This window comes from Epargyreus clarus, unplaced genomic scaffold, assembly GCF_041222505.1.
Source record: "Epargyreus clarus isolate Ecla_fem2 unplaced genomic scaffold, WU_Ecla_fem_2.2 ptg000005l, whole genome shotgun sequence".
NCBI lineage: Eukaryota > Metazoa > Arthropoda > Insecta > Lepidoptera > Hesperiidae > Epargyreus > Epargyreus clarus.
This window is the reverse complement of record NW_027332213.1, coordinates 12350605-12376576: the sequence shown is the minus strand read 5'-3', so window position 1 is coordinate 12376576 and position 25972 is coordinate 12350605. Positions and strand designations below refer to the sequence as shown.

The following is a 25972-nucleotide window of genomic DNA, read 5'->3' as shown; positions in this document are numbered from 1 at the left end:
AAATACGATATCGAGGCTTAATCGAGACACGTTATCTGAGTTATGGAGCGGCGGGTGGTCAATTTTTTTATTATTAATTATAATGCTTTCACATTACTAAGCGCTTGTAAATGTCAAAAGTATTATTTTTCCGCAATTAATTTCGCATGGCCACCCACGTGTGAATCGTTTTACATATCAATACAATTGCAATCTCCTTTCTAATCGGCCATCATAAGTGTGACGCCGACCCAGAATATAAATTATGGGAACAAGCAATTTGGTGTATGAAGGATGACGAGCGCGTAATGTGGCGAGACACCTACGCGCCACTTCGAAGAATCAAACAGTACCCCGGCGTACTGACAGCTTTCTGCCCCAATTACAATTATCTCGTTAACGGCATCGGAACCGGGATATACCAATTGTTGGTGATGACGGGTAGCGCCACCACACAGACAAAACACTCTCTTTATTACACTTAATATGACTGACTACCTCCTTCCTTTCACGACTTAATCTTTTCAATGATTCACAACAAAAACAGCCGATAATAATAATCACTTTATCGAATTCTGTAACCGGCAATTCTATTGGTCACAGTAGTTCTATTTAAAATATGATCTCTTTTTTTTGTCTGGATCGGAGGCTCTACCAAAAGGCGTGAGTCACAAACATGTACAGGATCTTTGTTGTGCTTCTTGGAAGCACAACGGGCACGTCTTTGTGGGAAAGGTATTTTAATGCAGGTCGACGGACTGATTTCTCCTGTCCTTCTTGCGACGCTAAGGCTTTAATATAATTAAATGTCTGCTTCAATTAGCTAAAATAATATATCATGCATGATCCACAGGACTTCTCAAAACTAATTTAAATTATGTGGATTAATCTCCGTGGCAGCCTCGTGACGATGCATGAGATGCGTGCGAACCCGTTTTACCATCGAGATAAAGGCATCGTAAATAATTGTTCAATTGTTAAGGATTTCACTTTTAGTATGAATCGCTTAATAGCTTGACTGGCTTCAAGTTTATATTCATTGTTACCAAAATCTACTATCAGTAAAGTTATTTTTTATTCCATTTATTTTTGTGTTTACTATTTCATTAGCACGATGATATTCGTATTACTTGTTTTGTTTTATAGTATTTCTCGTGTAAGATTAATAAGTAGATTCTCGTGATTGTTTGCGGTGATTCGGGATTAGCTTGCAATATATTACTATATAACGTCATAACTATAGCTACTATATAACGTCATAAAAATGTAAAAGACAACAATTGTATTGTGAAATTCTTGACGTCATTAAAAATCTGTGAAATAGAAAGATGACGAATAAGTATCGGTAAACGTGCTCATACGCGGTTTAGCGTATGACCGATCCTGACCTCGATGATTAATGAGGACCGTTACTCTTAACTCAGTTATTATTGCGTTACCTTTTAAAATACGGAACATCTCCACCTTCCGCTAATGTAACATAATTACCCAGAAACAAGTGTACATCAATCACAAATACCGCAATGCTCACATGCATTGTATTTCGCTAAAGTCCATGCTTGCGTCTGCCTGTTTAAGTTACTGATAATATATCTTAATCTTTATCTCTCCAGCGTTCACCAACAGGCAAATTACAAAGCAACTAGGAATCCCTGGACTCCAGGAAGTCTATTTATAGGTGCTATTTTGATAAATTGTTTAGATTGTGTTGGACTTGCGCCGGATCAGGTTTCTGTGAGAGTACCATTTACGGCGTAAGATTAATTCGCTGCGGCCGTTGCTAGTCGTGAATATGGCTCAAAACGTTTGAGTTATATTATCTGGCTTCTTTGCTTCTTCGTTTTTTTATGTTTTCGATCGATGTTAGGTGTTTGGCTATAGGCCTGATTCTTTCCTTCTATGGGCAGTGGGCGTATGGTTTTTCTAGCAGTTACGTCGCTGCGTGACTTGTGCGTACTTGCTTCTTGCGTTGCTTGATTGTTGTTGGCAGATTCACGCTTCCTGGAACGTGTTAACATTGATATTGATCTTACTTTTGATTTCCGCAACAATATTATTATATGGTAATTAAATTAGTTGAAATGGTCATATTATACATATATTCTGAATAATGCCGGAATTGTATATAATAACACACGGCTGGTGTAAATCATAACTGATCTATAAAATTAAGCAACATCTTAGTAGACATGGATAGGGGTTGGCTGCTAATCAGAACTTACAGGCTTCCCTGCAATAAATTAATGAGACACTTGTTCAGTAATCGGATATAAAAAGTTGCATACAAGCCGTTAAAATAAGTACTATTACTAAACAAACATGAAATTGGTGTTAAATTTAATCAAATAACTTTATTCACTTAAAAGTTATTTGATGAGATACGTAATTGGTAGTCGAATCGCCTATACAAATAAGCGCCAGAAAGCAACTTTCACATATGTCAATATAATCAATATATGAATTAATACCAGATAAACATAATTTATTAATTATTCAATCAATGCTTTTATGTGTTTACGTAACAATAATCTTTATGACCATTCACCGTGTACAGTAACTTAAATTATGATTTCAAACGGTTTTTATATAGGCAAAGAATGTTAATGCAATTGGCGTTTCACTCTGGCCTACAACGGTGTGGCAACAGAGGCATGAGGCTATTTTCACTGGCCAGTACACTATAAATCTGCCAATGGTGTACCGTACAGATATTTGTCGGCATACCATCTAATGCCGTTGAATCCGTAGTACATTTTCGTTTCTCACCGTCAACCTATTACTGTCCGATTGCTGGGAACCGATCTTAGAGGAGCAAGAGAGGTTTAGGCCATAGTCCACTCCGCTGACGAAGTTCCAAGTGGTAGATTACACACACTTGTAATTTTTTTCTTCAGAACTCTAGTGTTTTGCTTTCTTCGTGATGCTTTTCTTTGTCCTTATAACAAGTGATTTATCTCTACATAAGGTTAAATTAGAGGTGCCTGCCTGGTTTTTGAACCTCGGTCTCCCCAAATGAGAGACTGAGTTTCAATCACTAGGCTATCACTACAACTCCAACTCAGCAGTCTAATAAGACAAATCGATATGAAGTGAAACGCCTTTTCAGTGGCCGCGACAAATCTTCCGAGGCCGACGTTGTTCTATGCCGATGTCAGCCAGTAATAAAACATCCAATGGCGTTGTAGTTGTTGAGAACAGTGACCGATTTTTCTTTCGTTAGTCTCAGCGGCCCAGTAAACCATTTGGGTCATTGGACCTCGCCGTTTGTCGACGACGCGCCGCCTCCGGTGCTATTATTTTTTGCCGTCATTTACGTGCCACCAATTGAATAGACTAACGCGGTCGCCTACTGTCGGTTAGGTCGAGAATACGAACGTACTGGGCTATCGATACTTTGTTTCACTCGGTTGTCATATAACGGACAATATTTGATTGTAGGTTTCCACAAAGAACCCGGTGTGTGGGACGCGAGAGGAACATCTAACGGTACCTTAGGGATGTTTGTGTGTGATTCAAGTGTGATGAATTTCCGTTTAGTTGCGCAATAATATTTGCGGATCCCACTTTTGAGAATTTATTAACACCTTTTTGTGTTCGTTCCGTTTGCACTGCAAACATTTTTTGTTCCATCTTTTTGTATACTTTACTGCTTAGCTCTTCGTTAGTTATATTTAACTTGCTTTTACATTTCTTATTTTGATTCTTCTATTGAATTCGGTAGACTGCTTCACAATAATTTTCTAAAGCGGAATCGTTTTCGATTTTTGTCACTTTTAACAAATGTTCGCTTACTGTCATAATATGTGATACGAATTTCGTCCATACCACCCACGCTAGAGATCCGGGTCTGAATTCAGGACACGTACCTCGAGGGGTTTTTTGCTCAATTGTAAATTAATGAACACTTACTATAACGGTGAACGTGAACTTAAAAATGTACATGCCTAAGAATTGTTTCTAAACGTTTTCAGTTGTGAGTGAAATCCCAAACCGCACTTTGAACATTTTGAAAAGGTTAACAAAAACCACGCCCAGCGGTGGGACAGAAACAAGTTGTTCACGACGTTACCGTGTAAAAGACGTAGGGAAAGCTATATATAGTAACATAAGCGAACCTAATGTAGCGTAGATCAGGTCTAGAGGTAATAAAATCATAGAAGCGCATAATAGCTGGCAGTGACACACATCCCCATTGAATAGGCAATAATGTGTCAGTGTAGGCCATGTTTAAATTTATTTCTCACATAAATAAATATTAACCATGCATGTTAACACAGAACTCCACTAGTATTCAGTGCTTTGGGTTAAGACAACAAAAAGAGTACACAATCACAGCTGAGTAAATTAGCGTTGTTTTATTGTACCACGTAGGAATGAATGTTTTGTTTTATGTAATAGAAGGAACAATAGCTCGTGCTGTCCACATTATGTTAAGTTCCCTGCAGTCCATCTGCAGATACAGCCTACTTGAGATTGATTCCACTGAGGAACTCGCTAACTCTGGGGAGTGAATTAAATAAATTGAGAACCTTATTAAAACTTATCTGAGAGAGAGTTAATATAGTTAACATTCACTTAATGCTATCAAAATTACTGCATAGATACAATATTTTTTTCAAGGCATATATAGGTGTATTGGCTTTACTTATGCTGGGGATTGGTTGTTTTTGTCGATCATGAAATTTTAATTTAGGAATATAGAAACATTTACTGCACCGAATCTAAGAACTTTATATTTATAAAATTCGTATGATTAAGGTGCCAACTTAATAGCATCTCTTTACTTCAAATATTTACAAATATTGAGCGCAATTAAACCAATGACTGATCGATGAACACGTTGAAACAGTGTCCGAATTAATTTAAACTTTTATTTCTCGGTAACAAACCGTAGGCAGCTGTAATTTATGATATACCTTTCGGCTGGTCATTAATTTAATTTGTTTTCCACACTTTCACCTACATTTGGTGACCTCATGTGTGTTTATTAGCGGTGTTTAGCTTGATTAAATGATTATTCAAAATAATAAAGGTGTGTCGAAAACCATTAGGCACAATTAATTTTGCAGAGCTACGTGTAAAGTATATAAATAAGGAATGATAAATATTTTTTACTTATATTTAATATAGTTACATAAATTGAAGTATGTGTTCACGTCGTCATTATAATTTTTGTCGGTGGCCCAAATGCATATATTATAATCTTAATATGTATAAGCAAGTACCTACCTACTCTTTCGAAATATTGTCGACCTTCTGTATCTCTGTGCGCGTAATGTTCCCATTTTTTGTTCAAAATATGCACACTAATGTTGTTTTGTGTCACCGTTGGTAAAATTGATACATGAATTAATTGAATTTTATTTTGTTTCAGGTACATATTAAAATATCTCTTCTACATAAATATACAAAGAAGTGTTTAAGGTGAGGCCTCCTAATCTTTCTTAAATAACTGAAATAGATTTCTCGAATAAAATAAACATTATTTACGGTTGGCGTCGTACTTTGCCGCTTTAATTAATAAATTCGTGTTTTATGCCGTTAACGAGCTGATTGAGAGCGCTCTACAAAATGCAGACGATAAAAAAATTGTAGCGCTCGCGAGACGTTCTCCGAGAGAAAATTTCGTCGGTAGCGGTACATGCGAAATCTCTCACAATTTACGCTCTTCACGTCAAAATAAAAAGCAAAATATAAACAGTAGTATCATGCGAACGAATACTATATGTAGAGGTGTACCCCTAGAAACATTTTGTTAGGTATTTGGTCGGTTAAATTATAGTATCTGTATAAACTGTATCTCGGTGAACTCGGACGTGGTTGTGTGTTGGGCTAACGTTATGGTCGCTAGTAGAGCACACGGAGCCACAAGCAATGCAGGCGGCACTCAAACTGGCTCGGCGCGGTAGTGAAGGTCAGTGCTCCTGTGATTCCGGCCGTAGTGCTCCGCGATAGAGTCACAAGTGGCGGACCGCAGGAGAGAGGCGGCGGCGGTGGGGTCCTCGCAGGCGAGCGTGCGTTGCCTCCCTTCAGTCAGTTGAGTCGCAGCGGTGCACGCACACCGCACGCAGTTCTCGCGCGCGCAACGAGAAGGTATGCACGTACCGACCACCGCACCGCCGCCGTTCGACGCATGCACTCGCTTCCGGTGGTTGCTCTCCATCGGCTATGGATATTGTCGCGTTATCGGCTACCTCGTTTAAATGTTACGACTAAGTAGTCTCCTTCGTTGTCTTCTCCGGTGATAAGTGCCATTTGTGTAGCAACCACCGAAGAGGTTCGTGTGTTGATCGGTGTTATTGTTTCGGTGGAGTGATCGGCAGGCCCAAAGTGCAGCCATCGTTAATCGTGGAAATCTGTTGAACTAAATGTTCGAACAATACAATTATCAGTGTTCTTATTGCCGAAGATATTATCAGAACAATTACTTAATGCGTTTACAAACAGGGACTTGTTGTTATCTAAATGATGTGTTCAATATGACAGACTCAAAGCGTTCATAAATATGTATGCACATTAATAATGCGACTTGGCCTTACTGATCGACGAATGTAATGTTTATTCAATGTCAGTCCAGTGAAAAAAATTCACGATACAGTAGCCGTAGGCGCTCTATGAGTTTGTTCAATCTGTCATACGTAGCAAATAGAGCAACAAGTTTCTAAGCACTGTCCTAGAATAGATGTTTATATAGCGATAGCGATCGCACAGCAGCTGGAGTAGAGACAGGCGAGGATGTGTCGGTCGCGGGCCATATGGCAGCCCCGCCACTACCCATATTAGGGACGCCATCAAGGCGACACTTGTTGCACTTATACGGTATAACTGCTCCACATTACAGCCTAATGCATGAGTGACGTCTTATCATTTATCCGCAACCTAATATATTTATCTACCATTGCGAGTTACTTATAAATGTTGAGTTAAATTTGTTGCGAGCGTTCATATTGAACGTCTCCGATGATGCAGTGCTGACGCGATCGGTAGGATAACTGCATCGGAGATAAGGTAGGCAGCGGTTCGCGAGTGCGTTATGCAAGCCGCGAGTGGGAGCGGACGGGGCGGTTCGTTGACCAGTGCGTTGTCCCGCCACGCCACCGCCCACCGCGAAGGTCGCGGCCCACAGCCTACATATTCCCATACTTGCACTATACGCGAAATAATACACTTGACCGACATCATCCTCGTAAGCGTCACGCATCCCTGGCTCTCGTCATTTTTGTTTCAATCATGTTTGTATTAAGTTCGACATATTTCCACGACTAACAATCTCGTTGCAGGTAGAGTCGATATGTGTTCAGTGTGCTCTTTACCAATACGAGTCTAAGTGTGAAAAGATAAGTTATTTTATTAGTAGTGGAAATTTTGATCTCAAAATGGTGACTTCGAGAATACCGGCTTATTCTCTCAATTCGGAGTTCAACAGGGAGTTCAGAAGTTTCCGGATAACGCGAGCAACACCGCGGTCTACACTGTATGCACCCGCCATAGTGCCCATCCACGAATACCCGAGGGTCAGCGTGCATGAGAGGCGGGAGGCACTTAAAGCCGCTCTCGCTAAAGCGTGGTCGTCTAAAAGTAGTGATAAGAAGAAACACGACACATGGACCGCTCCCAACGAACAGAGCAGGGCTGGCATCATAACTACAGATTTCGCCGTTAAGTCGCATTATAAGAACGGCGTAAACGGCGAAGAGGTATCGCGTGTTGCACTCGTTAAACACGAATTTGAAAGCAAGGATGCAGAACGAACAGAAAAAATTGAAAACAATGTGGAGAGCGGCCAACCTGCCAGTTTTACTTACGGACGGTTCAACGGTAACGGTATTGATATACAGGAAACACTAAAGAAGAGCTGTGATAAAGGGTTACACAATAAAGATTTAAGCTATAGCGACTATTTAAACAATGTTCCTAAATGTAAAACTAGTTTCGAAAATAACTTCCTCAAACAAAGCCACGAGGAGCGTTGTAGCAAACGAAACGGGTACGTCACGTCCAAGCGCGGCGACAGAGACATTAACCTAAACAACATCGAATACAGCAGCCTGAACGGCGACACGTATGATTCTTTGAAGTATTCGCGATTAGCGAACGGAACAGAATCAGTGCAATATAAAAGTTACGGTAAAACGGACACCGTTAAGAGTAAATTACTCAGCACAGATGGTCCAAAAAGCGTGACGTCTTGCAACGGCGAGAAACTCAATGGTTACGCGGGCGCGGAGCGACGGAGCGCGAAGGACCAGCAACAGAGATTGCTGACGAGCGGCCCCAAGTCCGTCGTGGAACAGAGGCTCGCCGAGAGGCTAGAGGTGAAGGTGGCGGAGCTCCCGGCTCTGTACCTAGGCGTCGACTCCTGGACGCCCAAGTCTGCCGCTTTCCAGAAGAGCATGCGTGAACACGAGTGGAGCGTATCGTATGTACCTAGCGCACTTGCGCAAATTCACCTCCGATCGCTTCTAACAAATCCATTCCTAACATTATCCCTCAGCAAACACGTCCCTAATTCTACGTCCGTCGCTTAATACGGGTGTGTGTTGTCCAGGAGCTTCGTATCAGTTTATAATGTCGAGACTACAAAATAGATTCGACTCTGAGCGTGTCTGTGCGCATATAAATAGAAAAAAAGAACTCCAAAGGCAGGCGAGCACATTGCCGGGAGGTGGAGTGCATCGACTTCGCTACTGGTTCGCAGTGCAGCGCGAGCGCGCTTTTACAATCGTGTTTCGCAAGCCATTAGGCTTGGTTATCCTAGCTATTTATTCTTGATAGCAGAGATTTATTCAAATGCAGTTTTATATCGCTATAAATAAATTCAAACCTGATGGCTCGGTCGTTTTCGCCTTTAGTTAATATTCCCAATATGGGTTTTTGATATCCGCTTCTATAGTTAATGTATTCTCGTTTTGTTGTTTTTATTTTATCGAACAAAGCCGAACAAATAACAACTCCGATTTAAAATATTCAGCTTAGCTTAGCGTACTATTTACACAACAAAGACAAATATTATTAAAACGAGTAAAATTGTACAAACTTAAAGCAAACACATTTCGAAAACTTAATGTAGACATAGTCTACGTATAACAATTCGCGTGTTTCTTAATCGTTTAAAAGCGATTAATCTGAAGATTGTTGCATTCGTTACCGTGCTCCAGCTAAGAAACACATTTCGAAGTTGCTTAACGATGCCCCTGACACGTAATAGATTTTCATAGGTGTATTGTTATCGCGACCGAATCTATTTACTCGAGGCATTATGCAGTGCGCCGGTATCGGCGAGGGTCTGGGGACTGGTTGTGCAAAGCTAAAGCCGTTGCACAAGCGGTGACTCACCAGCCGGGCTCTATTATCCATCCCGCTGACGATTGCCTCATTTCGTACTTCATTATCGCCTCTTGATTTAAACAAACGTGCCACTAACTAATTTACACATAACACAAGTCGAAAAAGCTAGAGATTTCGCTTACTTATTACGTTTGTAATAATACATTGGTTTGAAAGCTTATTTATATTCCCGTTTTAAGTGCCGACATATCATTATTTACGACTGTTATCGTATTATCTTATTCTGATAAACAAAGACCTCTACTTTCATAACATACTGCAAGGATTAACGCTTTCACGTCGCGCGCAGAGTGCGCTTTTTTCGATAATTTATTTAAAGACCAGATAACTGATTGATTCACAACCGAATAGGCGCCATGAACACTTCAAAGTTACATTCTTATTGTATGTTCACATAAAAACTAAGCACACAAATATTCCGCAGATCCGTGGGCGCTCACTCTGTGTATAACTTAAAAGATTCGTCTCGATAGCATTTAGTGAATGTTTCAAGGTCCCGTCCTGGTTTATACGCTCGCAAAGGATTTGTCAACCTGGTTTTAGCTACATGACGTAATTACTTTATATTGTCTCTTTATTATTTCTTCCTATAAACGTCTTTCCTAAACAATAATAAACAATGTTTTTCTTCCATTCACTAAAGTTAAATATAATCAAAACATTATACACGCTGTAAAGTTTTAAATTAAATATTAAAAGCGAATTATGGAGAGAGAAAGCGCTCGAGAGTTCGTGGTAGAAGCTGTGGCTTTTCCTCATCCATTGAACCATTTTAGCTTGCACGATTTAAAGCTAAATGCACTATTGTTATAAACGGGGATAACAGTATTTTATCTCACGTTTCAGAGACATTCACGAATTTCCTTTATATCTTTAATCGTGGCTTTATTACGAGTATACTTAAATTGTTCAAAAGTTCCTGGGGATTGGGGTTTCCTTCGGTTTCATCCGGACTGATTATTTTTTGCTTTGTTTGTATGATCACATAACCGGTATTGTCAAGCGCCAAGCAAAAAATAAAATGCTAATGATGAAGAGCTTCTGGTGTAAACAGATTCTAGCATTCAGTAATTTAACGCCGAAAGTCATAATAACGTTTGAATTTGAATAGATATACTTTCACAAATTGAGCGACAGCACTTTATTTAATTTTTGCTTGTCACCTACGAGTAAACATATCGTGATATAGTTCTGTACGTGTCATATCGGTAACGCGACTTTGTGGCCAGTTCACGTACATCTGACAAATGTCAAAAGCGGAGTGTAGTTACGCAGTTCAACTTTCACTGCGCGACTGGTCCCGCCCGGCGCGTGCGCACGTGTGCGTTACACCGTCTCGTACTGTGCTCGATTACCGCCCCGTGGTTTCTTACCGCTGATGTAATGATATCGAGCATCGCTGCAGTCATTAATATGCTTATTACAGTTCATAGGTTGTCTCTGTGGTATAGAAAGCTCGCTTGCCCGATATCTAAGATTGAGATCTAAGTTTACCTCACAAGGAAGTTAATTTAAGACTTTGAATAATGTCCGCGTCGTGGTTTATTATCGATTTGCAGTTGCATTATAATGGACAATGATCAGGGCATTTTAAGTGAATGTTGAAATGTAGTTTATCATAACCATCAAGAAGGTCTCAGTGTTCGTTAAAAGTGATATGGGAGCCGTACGGTTGGGCTCATTAAGTCGATCATGTGGTTGTTAGCGAGAGCCACGCTTGTCATTGACCTGTCGCGAGCGTGGCGCGGGCGGGCGATTAGTCGCGGCGGCACCGTTGACATGGTTCACAGTAATCGCTCATCCGGCGCGGCCTTGTCTGCCGCGCTACGTTCGGTTTAGGCCGCGGAACAAAACTGCAGGGATCGCTTTCGTATTGCACGCGTACTACATTATAGATAATAACAAACATCTCCGATTCTGACTAAGAGATTGGTACAATTTTAAAATAATCAACGAAGTCACTCACGCATTGCAGATGAATCCTTGACCCATCACAGTTCGTGTCACCTTAAGGACTGACGCTTTCGATCGATTTCGTAACTCGCCTGCACTGCACCGGTCGACAAATCGATTTATGGTCACGGTTCCACGCGCTGTACTCTCGATGCGAAGTCTTGCTGACCTTTGATTGCCTTGTTCTTCGTGCCAATTTTCTTACCTGTCACAGTGTCACTCGTAATAGCCGTAATATTAGGTCGTGAGCGAAACTGCGACTCCTGACATTACAACTCGGAAATCCCTTATCATGGAAAACCGTCAGTAAAAGTTCACAGAAAGTAAAAATGTGAAATGTTACGACACAAGGAAATACCAGTAGCATTGTAAACGGCATCGAGATGATTCAATCGCATACACGTGTTGAATGTTTCTAAATATAAAGTACCGTTGTATGAATACCGTCTTCGCTTGAACGTTGACCGCATTGCAAATTAACGTTTTACCTCCATCGCGTTTTCAGTTGGTCGTATTTGCGCAATTTCCTTAATGGTGGTGCGCGTTCAGGCGGTAATACGTCACAGGCGATTAGTGTCACTGCCTCGTGAACAAAAAGGACTCGCTGGAATTTGCCCAGTTTTATATATTATTAAAAATTTATCGTTTATTACCCTTCAAATGCTAAGGCAATATTTGTTTTTACCAAGCCTTAACTTTTTACTTGCGTTTGAATATGCGCATATCAATACCTCCTACATGTAAATGTGTAAAACACTTTCTCAAAACTTTTCTACAAATATTGACTTGCGCCTTTATCACACGATGTTTTTGCCATTAGTGAGCGGAACAGAAAGTTTCCTCGTGATTTCAAACAACGATTGTAAATAGCTCTTTGACATAGATTAATGCTTTCAAAATCTAAGACCTTGACCTCTGTGAGTTGATAAAATTCGAAATAAAATGGTCTTGAAGACTAAAGCTCACGAATTGAGAATTTAATTTACTTTAATATACATTTTAATGTCACGTAATATAAGATATTTTCCCATTGTATCAATTAAGTTGGTAAATAAATAAAGAATAGTGGAAACATTATTAATCATGGTCGAGATACGTTATCGATAAATCAATCATAATAAACTCATTATATTACAAGTATCATTGTTTGTGTCAATGTAAAAATCTAAATAATTTCTACTTTCATATGTAAAGAGATAAAAGTGAAAACTTCGACATATATGCATAGGCATACACTCCGGGTAAATTCACTTTGAAAAAGCATTTTGTGACGTTTAGCACGCAAAGATTCAAAAGTGGTTGGTAGAACCCTGCGAGGTTCGCAGAGGAGGACCACGTAGCGAATCCAGAGACACCACCGCCTCACCTAAATTTGCTCAATAGCAGCGGTGTTCTACTTTGTTCTCGTTTGTAGAGTGTCCTGAAAGAGAATACACGAGGCATACCAAATTGGTTCTTAGACATAACAACTTCTCTACAGCCGACCTCAGATAGGACTCTTAGCCTATTTGGCATTGATTAGAGATGTCCATAAGCTGTAGTGATTACGTACCATCAGTTTTGCTTTCTGTGTGTCCGTTGACTATTTTTATGTGATAGAAAAGCCATCGTGTCGCTACCGTAGCGTATATCGACAATAAGGTATAGGTACACGTAACCGAAGGAGGCGTCGAATTATAATGTGTTCGTCGAAAGTGAACTTGGTGAACGTTCCGATGTTTGTTATTCGCGACGGGTGCACGGCCGCTGTGACGCGCTTGGCTCCACTGGACATGACGCCATGTGCAATTTGAATAAGGCTCCGCGTACACCATAGAGATATTTCCGGTGACAATCTCACGACGATTCTTCGAGCGACGAAATAAGTCTTAACATTTACACAATCGATACAATGTAAATTTGTAATACCGAAATATGTACGTAATTCATAAAAGTGACTTGTTCTAAGTAATGTCAATAACATTTTCTGGCAACATTAAGCGCTGCCGGTCTTTAAATTGCTTCTAGCAAATTTCGTTACAAAATTTTAAAATGTTTGCTATAAAATTTTAAAAATCATTAAAAATATCTGTAAGTCGGGCGATTTTACCGCGATTTTATAGAAACGTGGCGAAAAGGATTATTTTTCCCTGGAGTCTCTTTAGTTGTCGGGAAAACGGTGGCGCTCGGCAAAGGTAAATGAGATGCAGCAATCCTTGACTAAGTTAAATAAAAAACGAACTAAAACATACTTAAAGTTGATCTAAAGCGTGGGCGGAGCTTAATAGAATCCTGGTCCCTCGACAGCATTACTTAACGCTTACAATGATAATCAACTTTTCATCAATTTAGTATCGCAATCTCTACAGATTCTTCAAATTATATTATATTTACTATGTGAAATAAATGGAATATTCTGAGTGTCATAAAAGGTTATGTAGGTTTCCAGTTAATCAGTGTTACACAAATTCTGTTATTTCCTTATATAATGTGTTGTTTATATTGTTACCGACGCAAAACTTCAATGTACTGATTGCAGTACACAGGAAGGATCCTGGTTTTAATACTCACTTTGTGTTAATACCAAAAATAAATTCTTCCAGTATTAAAATGCTTAAATTAATGAATTGAACACTTGGTTGAACACTTCCTTAACTATTATCAATTGGCACATTATTTTTTATTTTCATAAAAATATTAAACCACATACCATTGAGAGACATTACTCATTACTTCTACAAATTCATTATCACTTCCACTGGTCACATAATTTTAAACTGAGATGTTTTAAAAGTCGTACCCATTTTGTGCGTGACTATAACTCCAAAGTCCGAACATAACAAAGAGTTTATTTAATGAGTACAATACCCAATTGTAATTATTTTACTCAATTAAATTATTAGAACATAGAGATGGAATTACAACAAACATCGGCTTTTGTTGTATTTCGTTATTTCCTTATGTGTTCTTGTAATTTATTTATTTATAGTTCACGGCGCAAAAACTGTATCCTATTAATGCGACTTGACGGGCTTCCGTGCACATTTTATGCAATAAACAAAGCCTTCACTTTCTGTTACAAATATCACGTAAGCGCAAGTTACTATGCCGTGCCTTTTCAGGCTTGGACAGAAAATTGTTTCAAAAGTATTGCAGTTTTAAAATCGGCTTTTTGTTACGAAGTAATGTCGCTCAGCACATTTATGGTTAGACTAATATTTTCAGGACTAATATTTTGTTAGGAAACGGGCCGATTTTATTTCTTTATTCAACTTATACTACAAAAGAATAATTCTACTACTTAATTAAAAACTTACTACATTTTATACCCTAAACTGTAGTTTTTTAAATTCTAGTTTGATAAAAGTTATGTTTGATTAAATAATATAATAATTAAATTTAACGAATAGAAACATACAAAAGCTTAGCTTCTGTGTAAAGCTTTGATTATTATTGTGAAAACATTGCAACATGCGTCAACAAAGGTTGAACCCTGTAAATAAGGAGCTAATGATCAGATTAAAATTGATGAATAGCTCAGAATATTCGTCAAGAAGATAATTTTGATTGTGTAGCTAATACCAGTTGCCTTTAAAACCAATTAACATTCTTGACATTTGGGTGTTTCAAGAGCTATTCCGAAGCGACGAAGGTCTAACAATTCATACGTGTTCAAGTTCAAACATATGATAAACAATATGACATTACGGTTCGCGAAAAATGGCATCACTCGTGTCAGGGTACTGTTGATTAGTCTACCTTAACGATATTCTGAGAATATTAAAGCTTAGCGTTAATATAAACAATTTAAAATATTCATATAGTCATTGTAATGAAGGCTCGGCAACCTTTTGAGTTGAACTTACAACTTTGCTGTGAAAAATGATTTGATATTAAGCCTCGATTTTAAAACAGCTTCTTACGCTTTTGAAAAACAATGGTTTTTTGTCAAATTTATATCAGACTTTCTAATACTTTGCTAATAATTTGTATGTTAAAAATTGTAAATTATGCGATTTTACTCCTACTACTATTATGAAGATAATACATGTCTTACAAATATATCAGAAGATAAAATCTTGATAAATATTCTTTATTGCAGTGATATAAACGAGTTGAGATTTATCTTCAAAACAACGGCATTTATTACATCATACGACTATGGTATGCAGATTCCACCAACGGACTATCAATAGTAATCAAAATTATATTTTTTACCTAAAGTCCAGTAAAGTGCAATTCACCGCAGAAATATCCTAAAAAAGAGTGGGCCAAGCAATCTAACTTGAGTTCAGAATCGTAATTCCATAGCAAATATCAATAGTAAGTGAAGGAGAAGTCTGAAAATTAGATCAATCAGAGTCAGAATACCTGGGCCATGGCTCCTGATTATATTTATTGATATTATGTGCTAATTGATTTAAATAGATAATACCTAAATCCTAATTAAGTTTTGGGAAAAATATTTTGTGTAATCGAAATTATAAAAAAGTTGAATTCGAATTTGTTGATTTTCATACGAAACACTAGCTAGCTTGCGCCCGTAACCTCCTTCGCGTGGACTTGATTATCTATTAAGTGGTAATAACTCATAACCAAAAGGCAGTACGCAGTACTTACGATAATTACGGTACATTTGTTATGTAGGTTACAGCGCTAAAAAACGAGGCACAACGAAGGTGAAATTATTGCGCTAAATGTCTATAGACCACGGAATGATAACGTCATTAACAGTATTGTAACGCTTCTTATCCTAAGGGAAGTATTAATCGACCTAAATCATAGCTTATAAATACTTTGTATAAATAGCTTTAGACGTTCGTCACAGTAATGAAAATGTGAATAAAAGAACATCGTAAATAAACCCACAGGTACATTTTACAATCTGTATAAAAATTCTTATATTTGTGTTCTGATCCAGGTCATTATCTATTTGTGGTCCATACTACATCCAAATGCATGCAGTTTTTGCGTGATTGAGTTACATACGAGGGTACGTTTTTAAGTTCGCGGAATGAGGGACAAGGAGCGAAAATAAAATGTCAAAATTATTTTTCTTTTTCTACATATTCTCCTGCAAGACGAATGCATTTTTCAGATCTTTGTATTAACTTATTTAAACCCTCATAAAAAAATGTTTTGTCCTTGTCGGAAAAATACGACTTCGAAATTTCGAAAAATTTACTTCTTCGTCTGTAGAAAATTTCTTTCCACGAAGCTCTTTTTTCATTTTTGGAAAGAGATAATAATCGCTGGGAGCCAGGTCTGGATTATAGGGTGGGTGATTTAAAATATCAAAGCCCACCTTATGCAGGGCAGCCAGTGCAATATGGCTCTTGTGTACGGGCGCATTGTCGTGCAACAGCAGGACACCTCTGGATAATTTTCCTCGTCTTTTTTCTTTGATGGCTTCTTTTAACCGCTCCAAGATTGTTGCGTAATATTCTCCGGTTATAGAGACACCTTTATCTTTGTAATCTATTAACAAAATTCCTTCTGCATCCCAAAAGACTGTCGCCATGAATTTGCCGGCCGATTGTGACACCTTAAACTTTTTAGGAGGTGCTGTACCCGATTTATGACACTGCATGGAGTCTTGTTTAGACTCAGGTTCATAATGGTGAACCCAAGTTTCATCTCCAGTAACAATTCGATTCAGTACAATAACCTTATCTTCTCCACAGAGGTTCAAAAACGCACGGGAACATTCAACGCGCTGTTGTTTCTGAGGCGGCGTGAGCATTCTCGGCACCCACCGCGCGCTGACCTTAGTCATGCCAAGATGGCCATGCAGAATTTTAAAAATGGTTGTATCCGATACTCCAACCATTTCTGCAAGCTGTTTCTTCTTTAGCCGAGCATCTTCCAGTACTAATTTTTCGACTTCCGCTATCGTTTCCGGAATGGTCACCTCAACAGACCGTCCTGGTCGTGGGTCGTCTTCAAGTGAATCCCTGCCTTGCTTAAAAAGGTTGTTCCACTTGTAAACCATCGTTTTTCCAGGGCAAGAGTCCCCGTAAACCGATGACATCTCTTCCATTATGATTTGCACAGACTTTCCTTGCTTGGTAAGGAACTTTATAACGGCGCGATGCTCGATTTTCTCCATACTTCCAATTTTCTTCCGGATTGAGTTGTTTAATTGTCGATAGTTTTAAAACTAATGATGCAATTGTGATAAAACTTTATATTTATACTATTTATGAGTCACTTAACACGTACCGCCCTTAACGAGCCCGCTATCCCCCCTCCAACCCTGCCATTCCGCGGACTTAAAAACGCACCCTCGTATGTACATATACAAACTTTCACAATTAATCCTTACTCCCTGTAAGGAAAGAATTAATTCGTATCTTTATTGTGCAAGTTATATGATATTATAAAAGTTACCAATGCATTCTGGGCAATACTAAGATTATACTACGTTTATATGTATAAGCTCAATAGAAAAACGTTTTAGAAAGCTCAATATAAGCAATTTTCCTTCCGTAATACAGACTTGTAATTAAGTTTTGCTACAACGATTACATAATGCACGCGTCAATCAATAAAATTAATCTCTATTTAAGTTTTTTGTCATACTATAAGTAGTTTTTATTATGTTTGAGTTTATACCCGATAGAGGTCATTTTCAGTTGGTTACGACTATTTTCACGCGATATAATAACACAAGTCTGTTAAACTTTCCTGGTTATTTTGATAACTTTTAAAAAAAATGAAACCTATTACTAAACCTGCTGTATTCGTCCGACTGGTACTAAACGTATTTATAAAAATAGAGCGAGAGCGAGAATCCTGACAATGAAAAACAATTAAAAAAAAATAAAGAGCTTTCCGTATAAGAATCGCGCGACTCTGCGCTGCTGTAAAAACTAATATATAAAAGCTTCAAACTCTATTTGATTAGGAGGAGTCTGTTTGTATTTTAAAATACCACAAAAATAATCCAATTCAATGTAAGATTTTCAGAGAGACACTCAGAATAATGTTTACGTTTTCACCATAATCGGCTATTTACAATGCGTTCACCTAATGTAACATGCGGGCGGAAAACTAGTATGATGTAAATTAAACACCCATGAGGTAAATTATACAATACGAATACTTGATTTTGTAGAAATTTACTGTATTTACTATATTATAGGTTTTGGAAAAGGGTCTGGGTTTTTTTGGTAATATTCTTAAAGGTAGACGTCACCTATCATCCCGTACTTGTTATCATCCGTATCGCCTACATTATATTCGTCTCTTAAGGGAAACAGACAGTCATGGAAGTCGATGATGATGATAATTCTTTTTGATTAACAATTGCGTCATCATACACACGTTTGGTTTTTATTCCACCTGAGTCATTTTTTGATAACGTATTTCCAACATTTATATTTAACGTATATGAACGTTAAATGTAAATGTCCATGTTATATCACTACCAGTTTTCCCTGTATGAACGTAAATACCTACGGTTCAGGGGTTTTTTGCTGTTAGGAGTTATTTTTCTTCGGTAACTTAATTAACAGTTCCCTATTTGTTTTTTTCATTTTCATTTACCGAATAATAAGTATTAAAGCTACTAAATATTTCTAATGATACTACTATCCATCTACTAAAATTTAAAGTAGTTTCAGCGTTAAGTAGCAACTGTTAATAAGAGAAATTAAGTAGTGCAACAAATCAAGAAATAGTTATTTTCATTTATTTGTCACTGGTCGTCATACCGTCTGACACGCAATGAGTTCCTGGTTCGATCTCCGGTCAGACAGATATATAAAAAATGTTGAATTTAGATTTGTTCTGGGTCTTTGTGCTTGTGTTCTCGTTTTTGTCCATTGCATGTGTGTGGATAGCCACTCACAAGCATATTTCATCGGCACTCATTAGAGAGTAGACAGCGTTATTTATCATTATTATTTTATTATTATATGAACAAAACAGATATATCAACATTTATCTTTATTGATGAGCGCACAGGCGACAGACGTGACACAAATTCTCTGAAACGATTAATGTATGTACATATCAATCCGCTGAAATATACTCATTAACCTACCATAAAGTTTAATGACGTTTCTGGCTAAGGATTTTTTTACATGCATCTATTCACTAGCTAACTACTAGTCGGGAAGAATCGTAGTAATACTTTACGTCTCACTGAAAAATTAAGCTAGCTCTCGTGATATCAGTCACAAGCCGTCAGTACGTTAATTCAACTTAACAATATTCTTCTCGGCTGGTTTAGGTTGGCATTGTCCTTTTATTCACATAGGACATTTAAATTTGCAGCAAACAGCAAGAATTTTAAAGTTGTGCACCAAATTTAAGTAATCTTAACTTAGCACATTGAAATGTGACATTCCGTTAATTTAGCACCATTCACGAATTTTCATGATTCGTCAGACCAAACGAAGTTTTCATAATGTTTTTTTATACGTAATGATTTGTAGAATTATAAACAATACTTTCACATGTAAACGCTCACTTTACATACGTAATTTAACTAAATTGGATCCGATCTCAGTATTGCTAATATATGTTGCATAGTTACGTCAAGTACTTAATTCTGTTAGTGGTGATTAGGGCTCCCCTAAGGCTGCAGTCAGTTACACGTTCATTCGCGTGACACAACTTTACTGTTACTTACCTTTTAACAAAATGGATAATATTCTCTTAAAACCACCGAAACAATCTTACACTTTAATATATTCCGTAATCCGGATAGAAAATAAAGGTGAAAGTGTCATAACTATCGATTACATTCTATCGAATTCAGTAGTGCCACGATTGATTTGGTAAGTGATTTGTTAGTAGAATCGGGTCAGCAACTTATGCAAAAAGCGCATACAAAATACGCGTTCACGACAACAAAGTATGACTAAGCAGAAGTAATTGCTGTAATTCTCCTTGATTCATATCGTGAAATACAAACGTCAACGATTTCTCATAAATAGCGACATTGTGGCAAGTGACGTGGAGGTTCTGATTGTTCCGCTGTGCCGGCGGCTGTGTTGGACCGCGCACTGATTGAACGTAGCATCAATTCAGCAGTATCTCGTCCGCGGGCGGCGCGACGGTGGCAGTTTGTCCGCGACCGCAGTACGCGCCAGGTTCTCGCAGTCGGTGATATAACCACCACGGCTTTGTAGAATCATTTTTATGCTTCATCATCGATATCTTATCGTTCTATTAGTTTAAATGAGTAGTATCACATGGAATAGTGGTATGCTATGCTACTGATAAAAAGTTAGAACTTATTTAAAACTAACATTATTCTCGGAGTTGTTATCATCGAAGTTTGATTTATCGTCAGAAAAATGATAAAATATGTAAATTCCTAGCAAACGGACGTTAGGTTAGCGGTTTTAGAATAGGGTATATATCAAGACACAGGCACGGGGCGACGGCACTGGGCGGCGGCCAGGGCGCTGCTGCGTGCTTGTTGTCTGCCGCCGCCCGACAGCCTCGAAAGTCTTGTAGACCCACATTCCGGGTACGGACGACGCTCGCCAACGTTAGTAATGTCGAAACATTGTAATGCTCCTTACACACACTCCAACCTCACCTTAAACATTTCTCATGTACCTACCGTATAAAATCGATGCCCCCTATTCACTAACCCTACAGCCTCTCGATCGCTGATTTCACAGCTCGGAGCACTCGTGGAGGCGGAGAAATGAGCGATCCAAGCGATCTCATCATCGGCGTTCACCCACGTCACACAGGCGAAGGAGACATCATCGCGACGAGTCTTCGCCGCGTTCACCCCCTGAACAGGTGAGTCTTACCGTTTCCAATTATTTTATATAAGATGATGTAAGAATGAATTTGTGAGATTTTTGAAATCCGACGCTCGCCATCACTACCCGCCATCCTAAGTGTCCACCCGAAAACCTGTCTCTTCACTCGCTTGTGTGAGTCTGAATGTAACAGTCGTAATCAAAGTCCGGAACCAGAATAATGCGTAAACGTCACTGTGCCTGTTTGGGAGAACATGCGGGACGGGTTTGGCATATGAGTGCGCGTGCGCATGCGCCTTCGCCCGTGAAGATGTGCGCGAGAGACGGCGACCTCCTCGCGCTTGCGCCCGTTCTATTTGTGTTCGCCTTCGTCACTCGGTACGCCTTCAGTCAGTCGCAAAGCTCAGCCGGCCGCCCAGCGCGTTTCTGCTCGCGCCCGGTATTCTAATCGGCTACGGGCGGCCAAGCGCGAGCCATGGCTGCCCAGCCGCCGCGTCCACCCCCAAACAACGTGCTGTTTTGTGGACCTCCACCTTCCTTACCGCGTGTGGTGCTATTACCGAAAGATGCCCCTCGTGACATCACAGCTGTAGGCGCTGCATCTGATACTCTCCTTGGCCAAACAAACGATGCGAATGGCTTAAACGAAATAAACAACGTGGGTGTGCCAACATATGAAGGATTATGTAGTGATCTAGGAAATAACCATGTGTTTGAAGGAGAAAATACCATTGGACAGCATTTTCCAGCAGTTAGTTTATTACGTAGAACTCAAAGTTTTGATATTTCGGACATTTATTCTAGCAACTGTGACAATGATATAGACGCCTGCGCATTCCAATCTAGAAGATCTGAGCCTGATTTATCAAAGTACGGACTTTATGTTGAAGCTGAAGTTACCTTGGAAAGTGAACCTTTACAACCTCCACCACTTGTGCTTAATAACCCTTTTTACGATGGTTCTTATGCTTTTGATCCATCCCAGCTAAATCAGGGTATGGTGTTATTGCCTGAAAATTATCTAGCCTTTGAAGATTCCTTTGTACCAACATGGGAATATAAACCTGAACTAGTTGTCGATAGAGATATTAACACTGGCTTATATTATGATGGGTTACCATTATTACCATCGAATGATCCCTGGTCGGTTTATAGTAATGACAACCCTAATTATGATTACTATACGCCTCAGTATGATATACCCCTCGAAGATAATATTAATTATATGCGTTTAACCGATTTAGAATATGCCATCCCACAATACATGGGACTACCTGTACTAGAACAAGATAAAATTAAAGTATTAGAAGAAAATAATAATGAAGAATTAAAAATAGTTGAAGTACCTGATAATAATATTGAAGAAGTTGCAACTAGTTCTCAAATACAGTCAGTTCCTTCAGCAACTTCTAATGTAGTTGTTTCAAGTACTGTATTAAATGAAGATGACAAAACGACAAGAGATTCAAATACCAATAGAGAATCCTCAACTCAAAGTGAAGAATCATTTAATGCGGACATTTCTAATGACGTTACATCGAGTTTGGCATTTGTGCCTAGCAGTAAAAGTTCTCAAATACCTCATGGCAACGATGATACAAGTGACGACACATCACCTTGTTCAACCGATTACCACGAAGCTTCAGCGCTTGACCTTGCTCAAAGTCTAGACGAACTTTCGTCTGGTGATAGTACAGATAGTTTTTCACAAAGTAGGGATGGGGATGATTCCTCTCCAGTTTTAGCGGATGTACATGATAGCAGTAAACCTGTGACAAGTGATGTATGTGATGAAAAAAACGATTGTAATGGACCATTCGTTTTAGCTTCGGATAAATCAGTGGTAAATCTACCTCAGAGCCAATTACATACCATTCCACTGCACGATCAATTGCCAACTAAACTACCTCCTATACCAAACAATCTGCCATATAAAGAAATTGTGAGCACAAATGCCTCAACGACAGAAACACAAACTCAAGCTTCAAACTCGTTAGATTCAAAAGTAAATTTGAGTAAAACACCAGTACCCAGTGCTACTAACAATCAAGTTGCAATATCTTACGCTGCACCAAATAACATATCGAATGCGAACGCAGTGAAGAAAGTAGAAGTACATCCACAACCGCCAGCAGTTCCACCGTCCTGGTTGTATAAAACACAAGTGGGAGAGCTACCAAACAATTTACACCATCAAGCTAGTGCTAGTGTAAAACAACACAAAGTGCCTCAAATTTGCATTCAGAGTGCTGATGGTCTCACGACGAATGTTGAACAGAAGAGTTCAAAGCCTTCGCCGCCTAACAAAAGTGAACAGACGACAACAGCAGATCCTCAACCGTCGTGCTCGTATACGCCAGCTCAGCCTCAACCCCCGCCCCAGCCAGTCCAGCAATCTACACAGCTCAAACCCAAAGAAGTAGAGGTCAGCCGACTGCATATTTTGCTTGCCTATAAATATTTCCAAAAAATTATAACATATCAAGTGATTAATACCTGTTAACGCTAATCAATAAATAACGTTACAATATAAATGATCGTGTACCAATAGAATATACGCAATACGATGCCAGCGTGCGCGCAATGAGAGCAATGCGCATCTATTTTAACTAATATATTATTAGGTCAAGGATAATATTCATAACAATCTTTTAGTGCTTTTTAAACTTTTCCATATTTTAGAGGAGATAATTATTAATCGTATAGTTTTAGTGGTTAGTGTACATTGAATTAATTTAAAGTAGTAAGTTTGCCAACCCTTTTAAGTCTAATTTTGTTTATCAAATACTTTTATTTGCGTAAATTCTACCTAGACAGAGGAAACGCGATTTTATGATAGGAAACATAATATTTGGTGTATAAACCGACCGAAATAGTATCAGCCGCTAGTAATAACTATGCGATATCAACGGTGGCCGCTAGATGGCGCCACGTGGTCCGCTGGTGGAGAGCACGCATGCGCGCAGAAATAGCGTCAATCACCTTCACCTAGGCGAAACAGTCGACATGCACGCCGTTATGATAACTAGCGTTGCCAGAGCGGCGCACGCGCCGCCCACTTGATCTCGCCAACTCGATAACAATATTATATCTATGCCGCGAATTCTCGCCATAACATCTGCCAATAACGAAACAACTATGATTGGGTAAAAAGTTTGACATAACGTCTTTTTAATATGTGATATTTAAGCCAGTATAGATACATCTTGTTGTCAACAGACGATTGAATTGAAGCAACATAAGTATTAAAACGGAGTCACGTTTTATAAAATGTATTTTAATAGGTTACATGTGAATTCTTCCTAATTAATTTCAATGTGGACTAATATAGTTCGCTATGCATGTTGACACTAAAATCCATGTGTGGTGTAGCTAGAATAATAGAATAGTATTATTAATGTAGTAGTACAACCAACTGCTGCGCGTATGCCTAATCGAGACTCATCAAGCGTACTCTTCAATTGTTATGAGTTGTAAAACAAAATTCTTAGATTGAAACCTGTTGTAGCCAGCTACGGCCGACTCTCAAATGATTCAGTAATGATAGGCGGGAATATTTTTTTTACTTGCCTACTGTTCGTGACACGTCAACAATGATTAAAATTTTTATTGATGACATTTTTCTAGTGCCTAAAGCATATCGTATCGTTATTTTTACTACTAAAGAAACTTCTTTAAGAAGTTTAAAATTAAATTGCGTGTTATATAAGTTACACATATGTAATTAGATATTTTTATCATTTTTAATGGTGCACGTTCAAATGTCAAAAAATTGAGCCTTATTTCATGTAAACAGGAAATTGGTACATTAATGTCCATGTATTTTGGTACCCATGCCATAAACGTTCACGTTCTAGATACGCCCAGTGCCAGGATATACATAATATTATAGGTAATTTAGAATATAATATATCATAAATTCTTGTAAATACTTAAAAAAGTTTAATCATACTGACTTGCTTACTGAATCAAAGTTTATATTGTAAATCTGTAAGATTTAAATAACTAAACCGCCCTTGGCTTGAATACCGTGATTCAATGTAGGGCCCCTTAATATACCCAAAATGTATTAACGAACATTCCCTAAAGTTCGTTTAATTAAAAAAAAAACTTTAATCTGGATTAAAAGTGTTAACTGCTGAAAAGCTTTTAAACAACTTGCATCGATTAATCTTGGCTCATACACAGCCGGGCAGATGCTATTCGAAATGTATACTGTTGATGTTTATTGGCTGCAAAGATCAGTTTATTGTCAAAACATAGTTGCAATTGTGTATCGGCATTACATGAAGCAATCTTGCCACGCTGTTAAGTTAGAAAATTACGATGAGATTACCGAACGTTTTGCCCTTAATAACTCTCTATAAAGCTAGCAAAATTGTTCGAGTAAGATATCGTGAGAAATTCCAATTAATTAAAACAAATTTATTAATTACAAAATTATGTACCTACTCAAATTCCTTATAACTAATGAAGTTATATCTGGTAAAGATATATAATATCCAGACTTAGTTATTATTACGCAGTTAATTTGGGATCAATAATAACGGAGTCAAATGCCAAAAAAAGCAACATACCCTGCGGAATTTATTTGATATTGATATTGTCTTTTAATTTTGAAAGTGAGCGTTTTGGAATTCGCACAATTTTATGTAACGGTGTTCCTTGTCTTATAAGGTTGCGTTAAAAGATTTATTGACTTCGACTACGCTATGTGCAGCGAAGGTCAAGTTTGTTGGGGGTTCGAGCCCTATCGCACATCCATTTATATAGGAAAGTGGCGGTCGGCAAGATTACGAAACTGATAAATTAGGGCTGTCGTTATAACAATAAAAATAGCAAAGTATTGACAGTGAAAATTAAAATATATAGGGAAATTATTGTTTTCTGAAGTAGATGTGCGTAGAGCATTATTAGTAAATAAATAGTTAAATTATAGAATAACTTTAAAACGGTTGATATTTAAAAGTTTCAAAGCCCTT

General features: G+C 38.3%; 1 protein-coding gene across 6 annotated transcripts in view; it reads left to right on the top strand.

Annotated features, from left to right (window-relative positions):
* The window catches only part of LOC140742318 (serine/threonine-protein kinase Doa), a 66427-nt gene that overhangs the window by 23506 nt on the left and 16949 nt on the right, over positions 1 to 25972 (top strand). For 3 of the 6 annotated variants that reach the window (XM_073073204.1, XM_073073206.1, XM_073073205.1), the window contains exon 1: positions 21381 to 23415. In XM_073073204.1, the coding sequence (XP_072929305.1) occupies positions 21466 to 23415 (1950 nt within the window). In that variant the 5' untranslated portion in view covers positions 21381 to 21465. Of the gene's footprint in view, positions 1 to 5928; positions 6073 to 7259; positions 8399 to 20900; positions 21028 to 21380; positions 23416 to 25972 lie in introns of those variants that run through there. The other 3 variants (XM_073073209.1, XM_073073210.1, XM_073073208.1) reach the window with 2 other exon arrangements.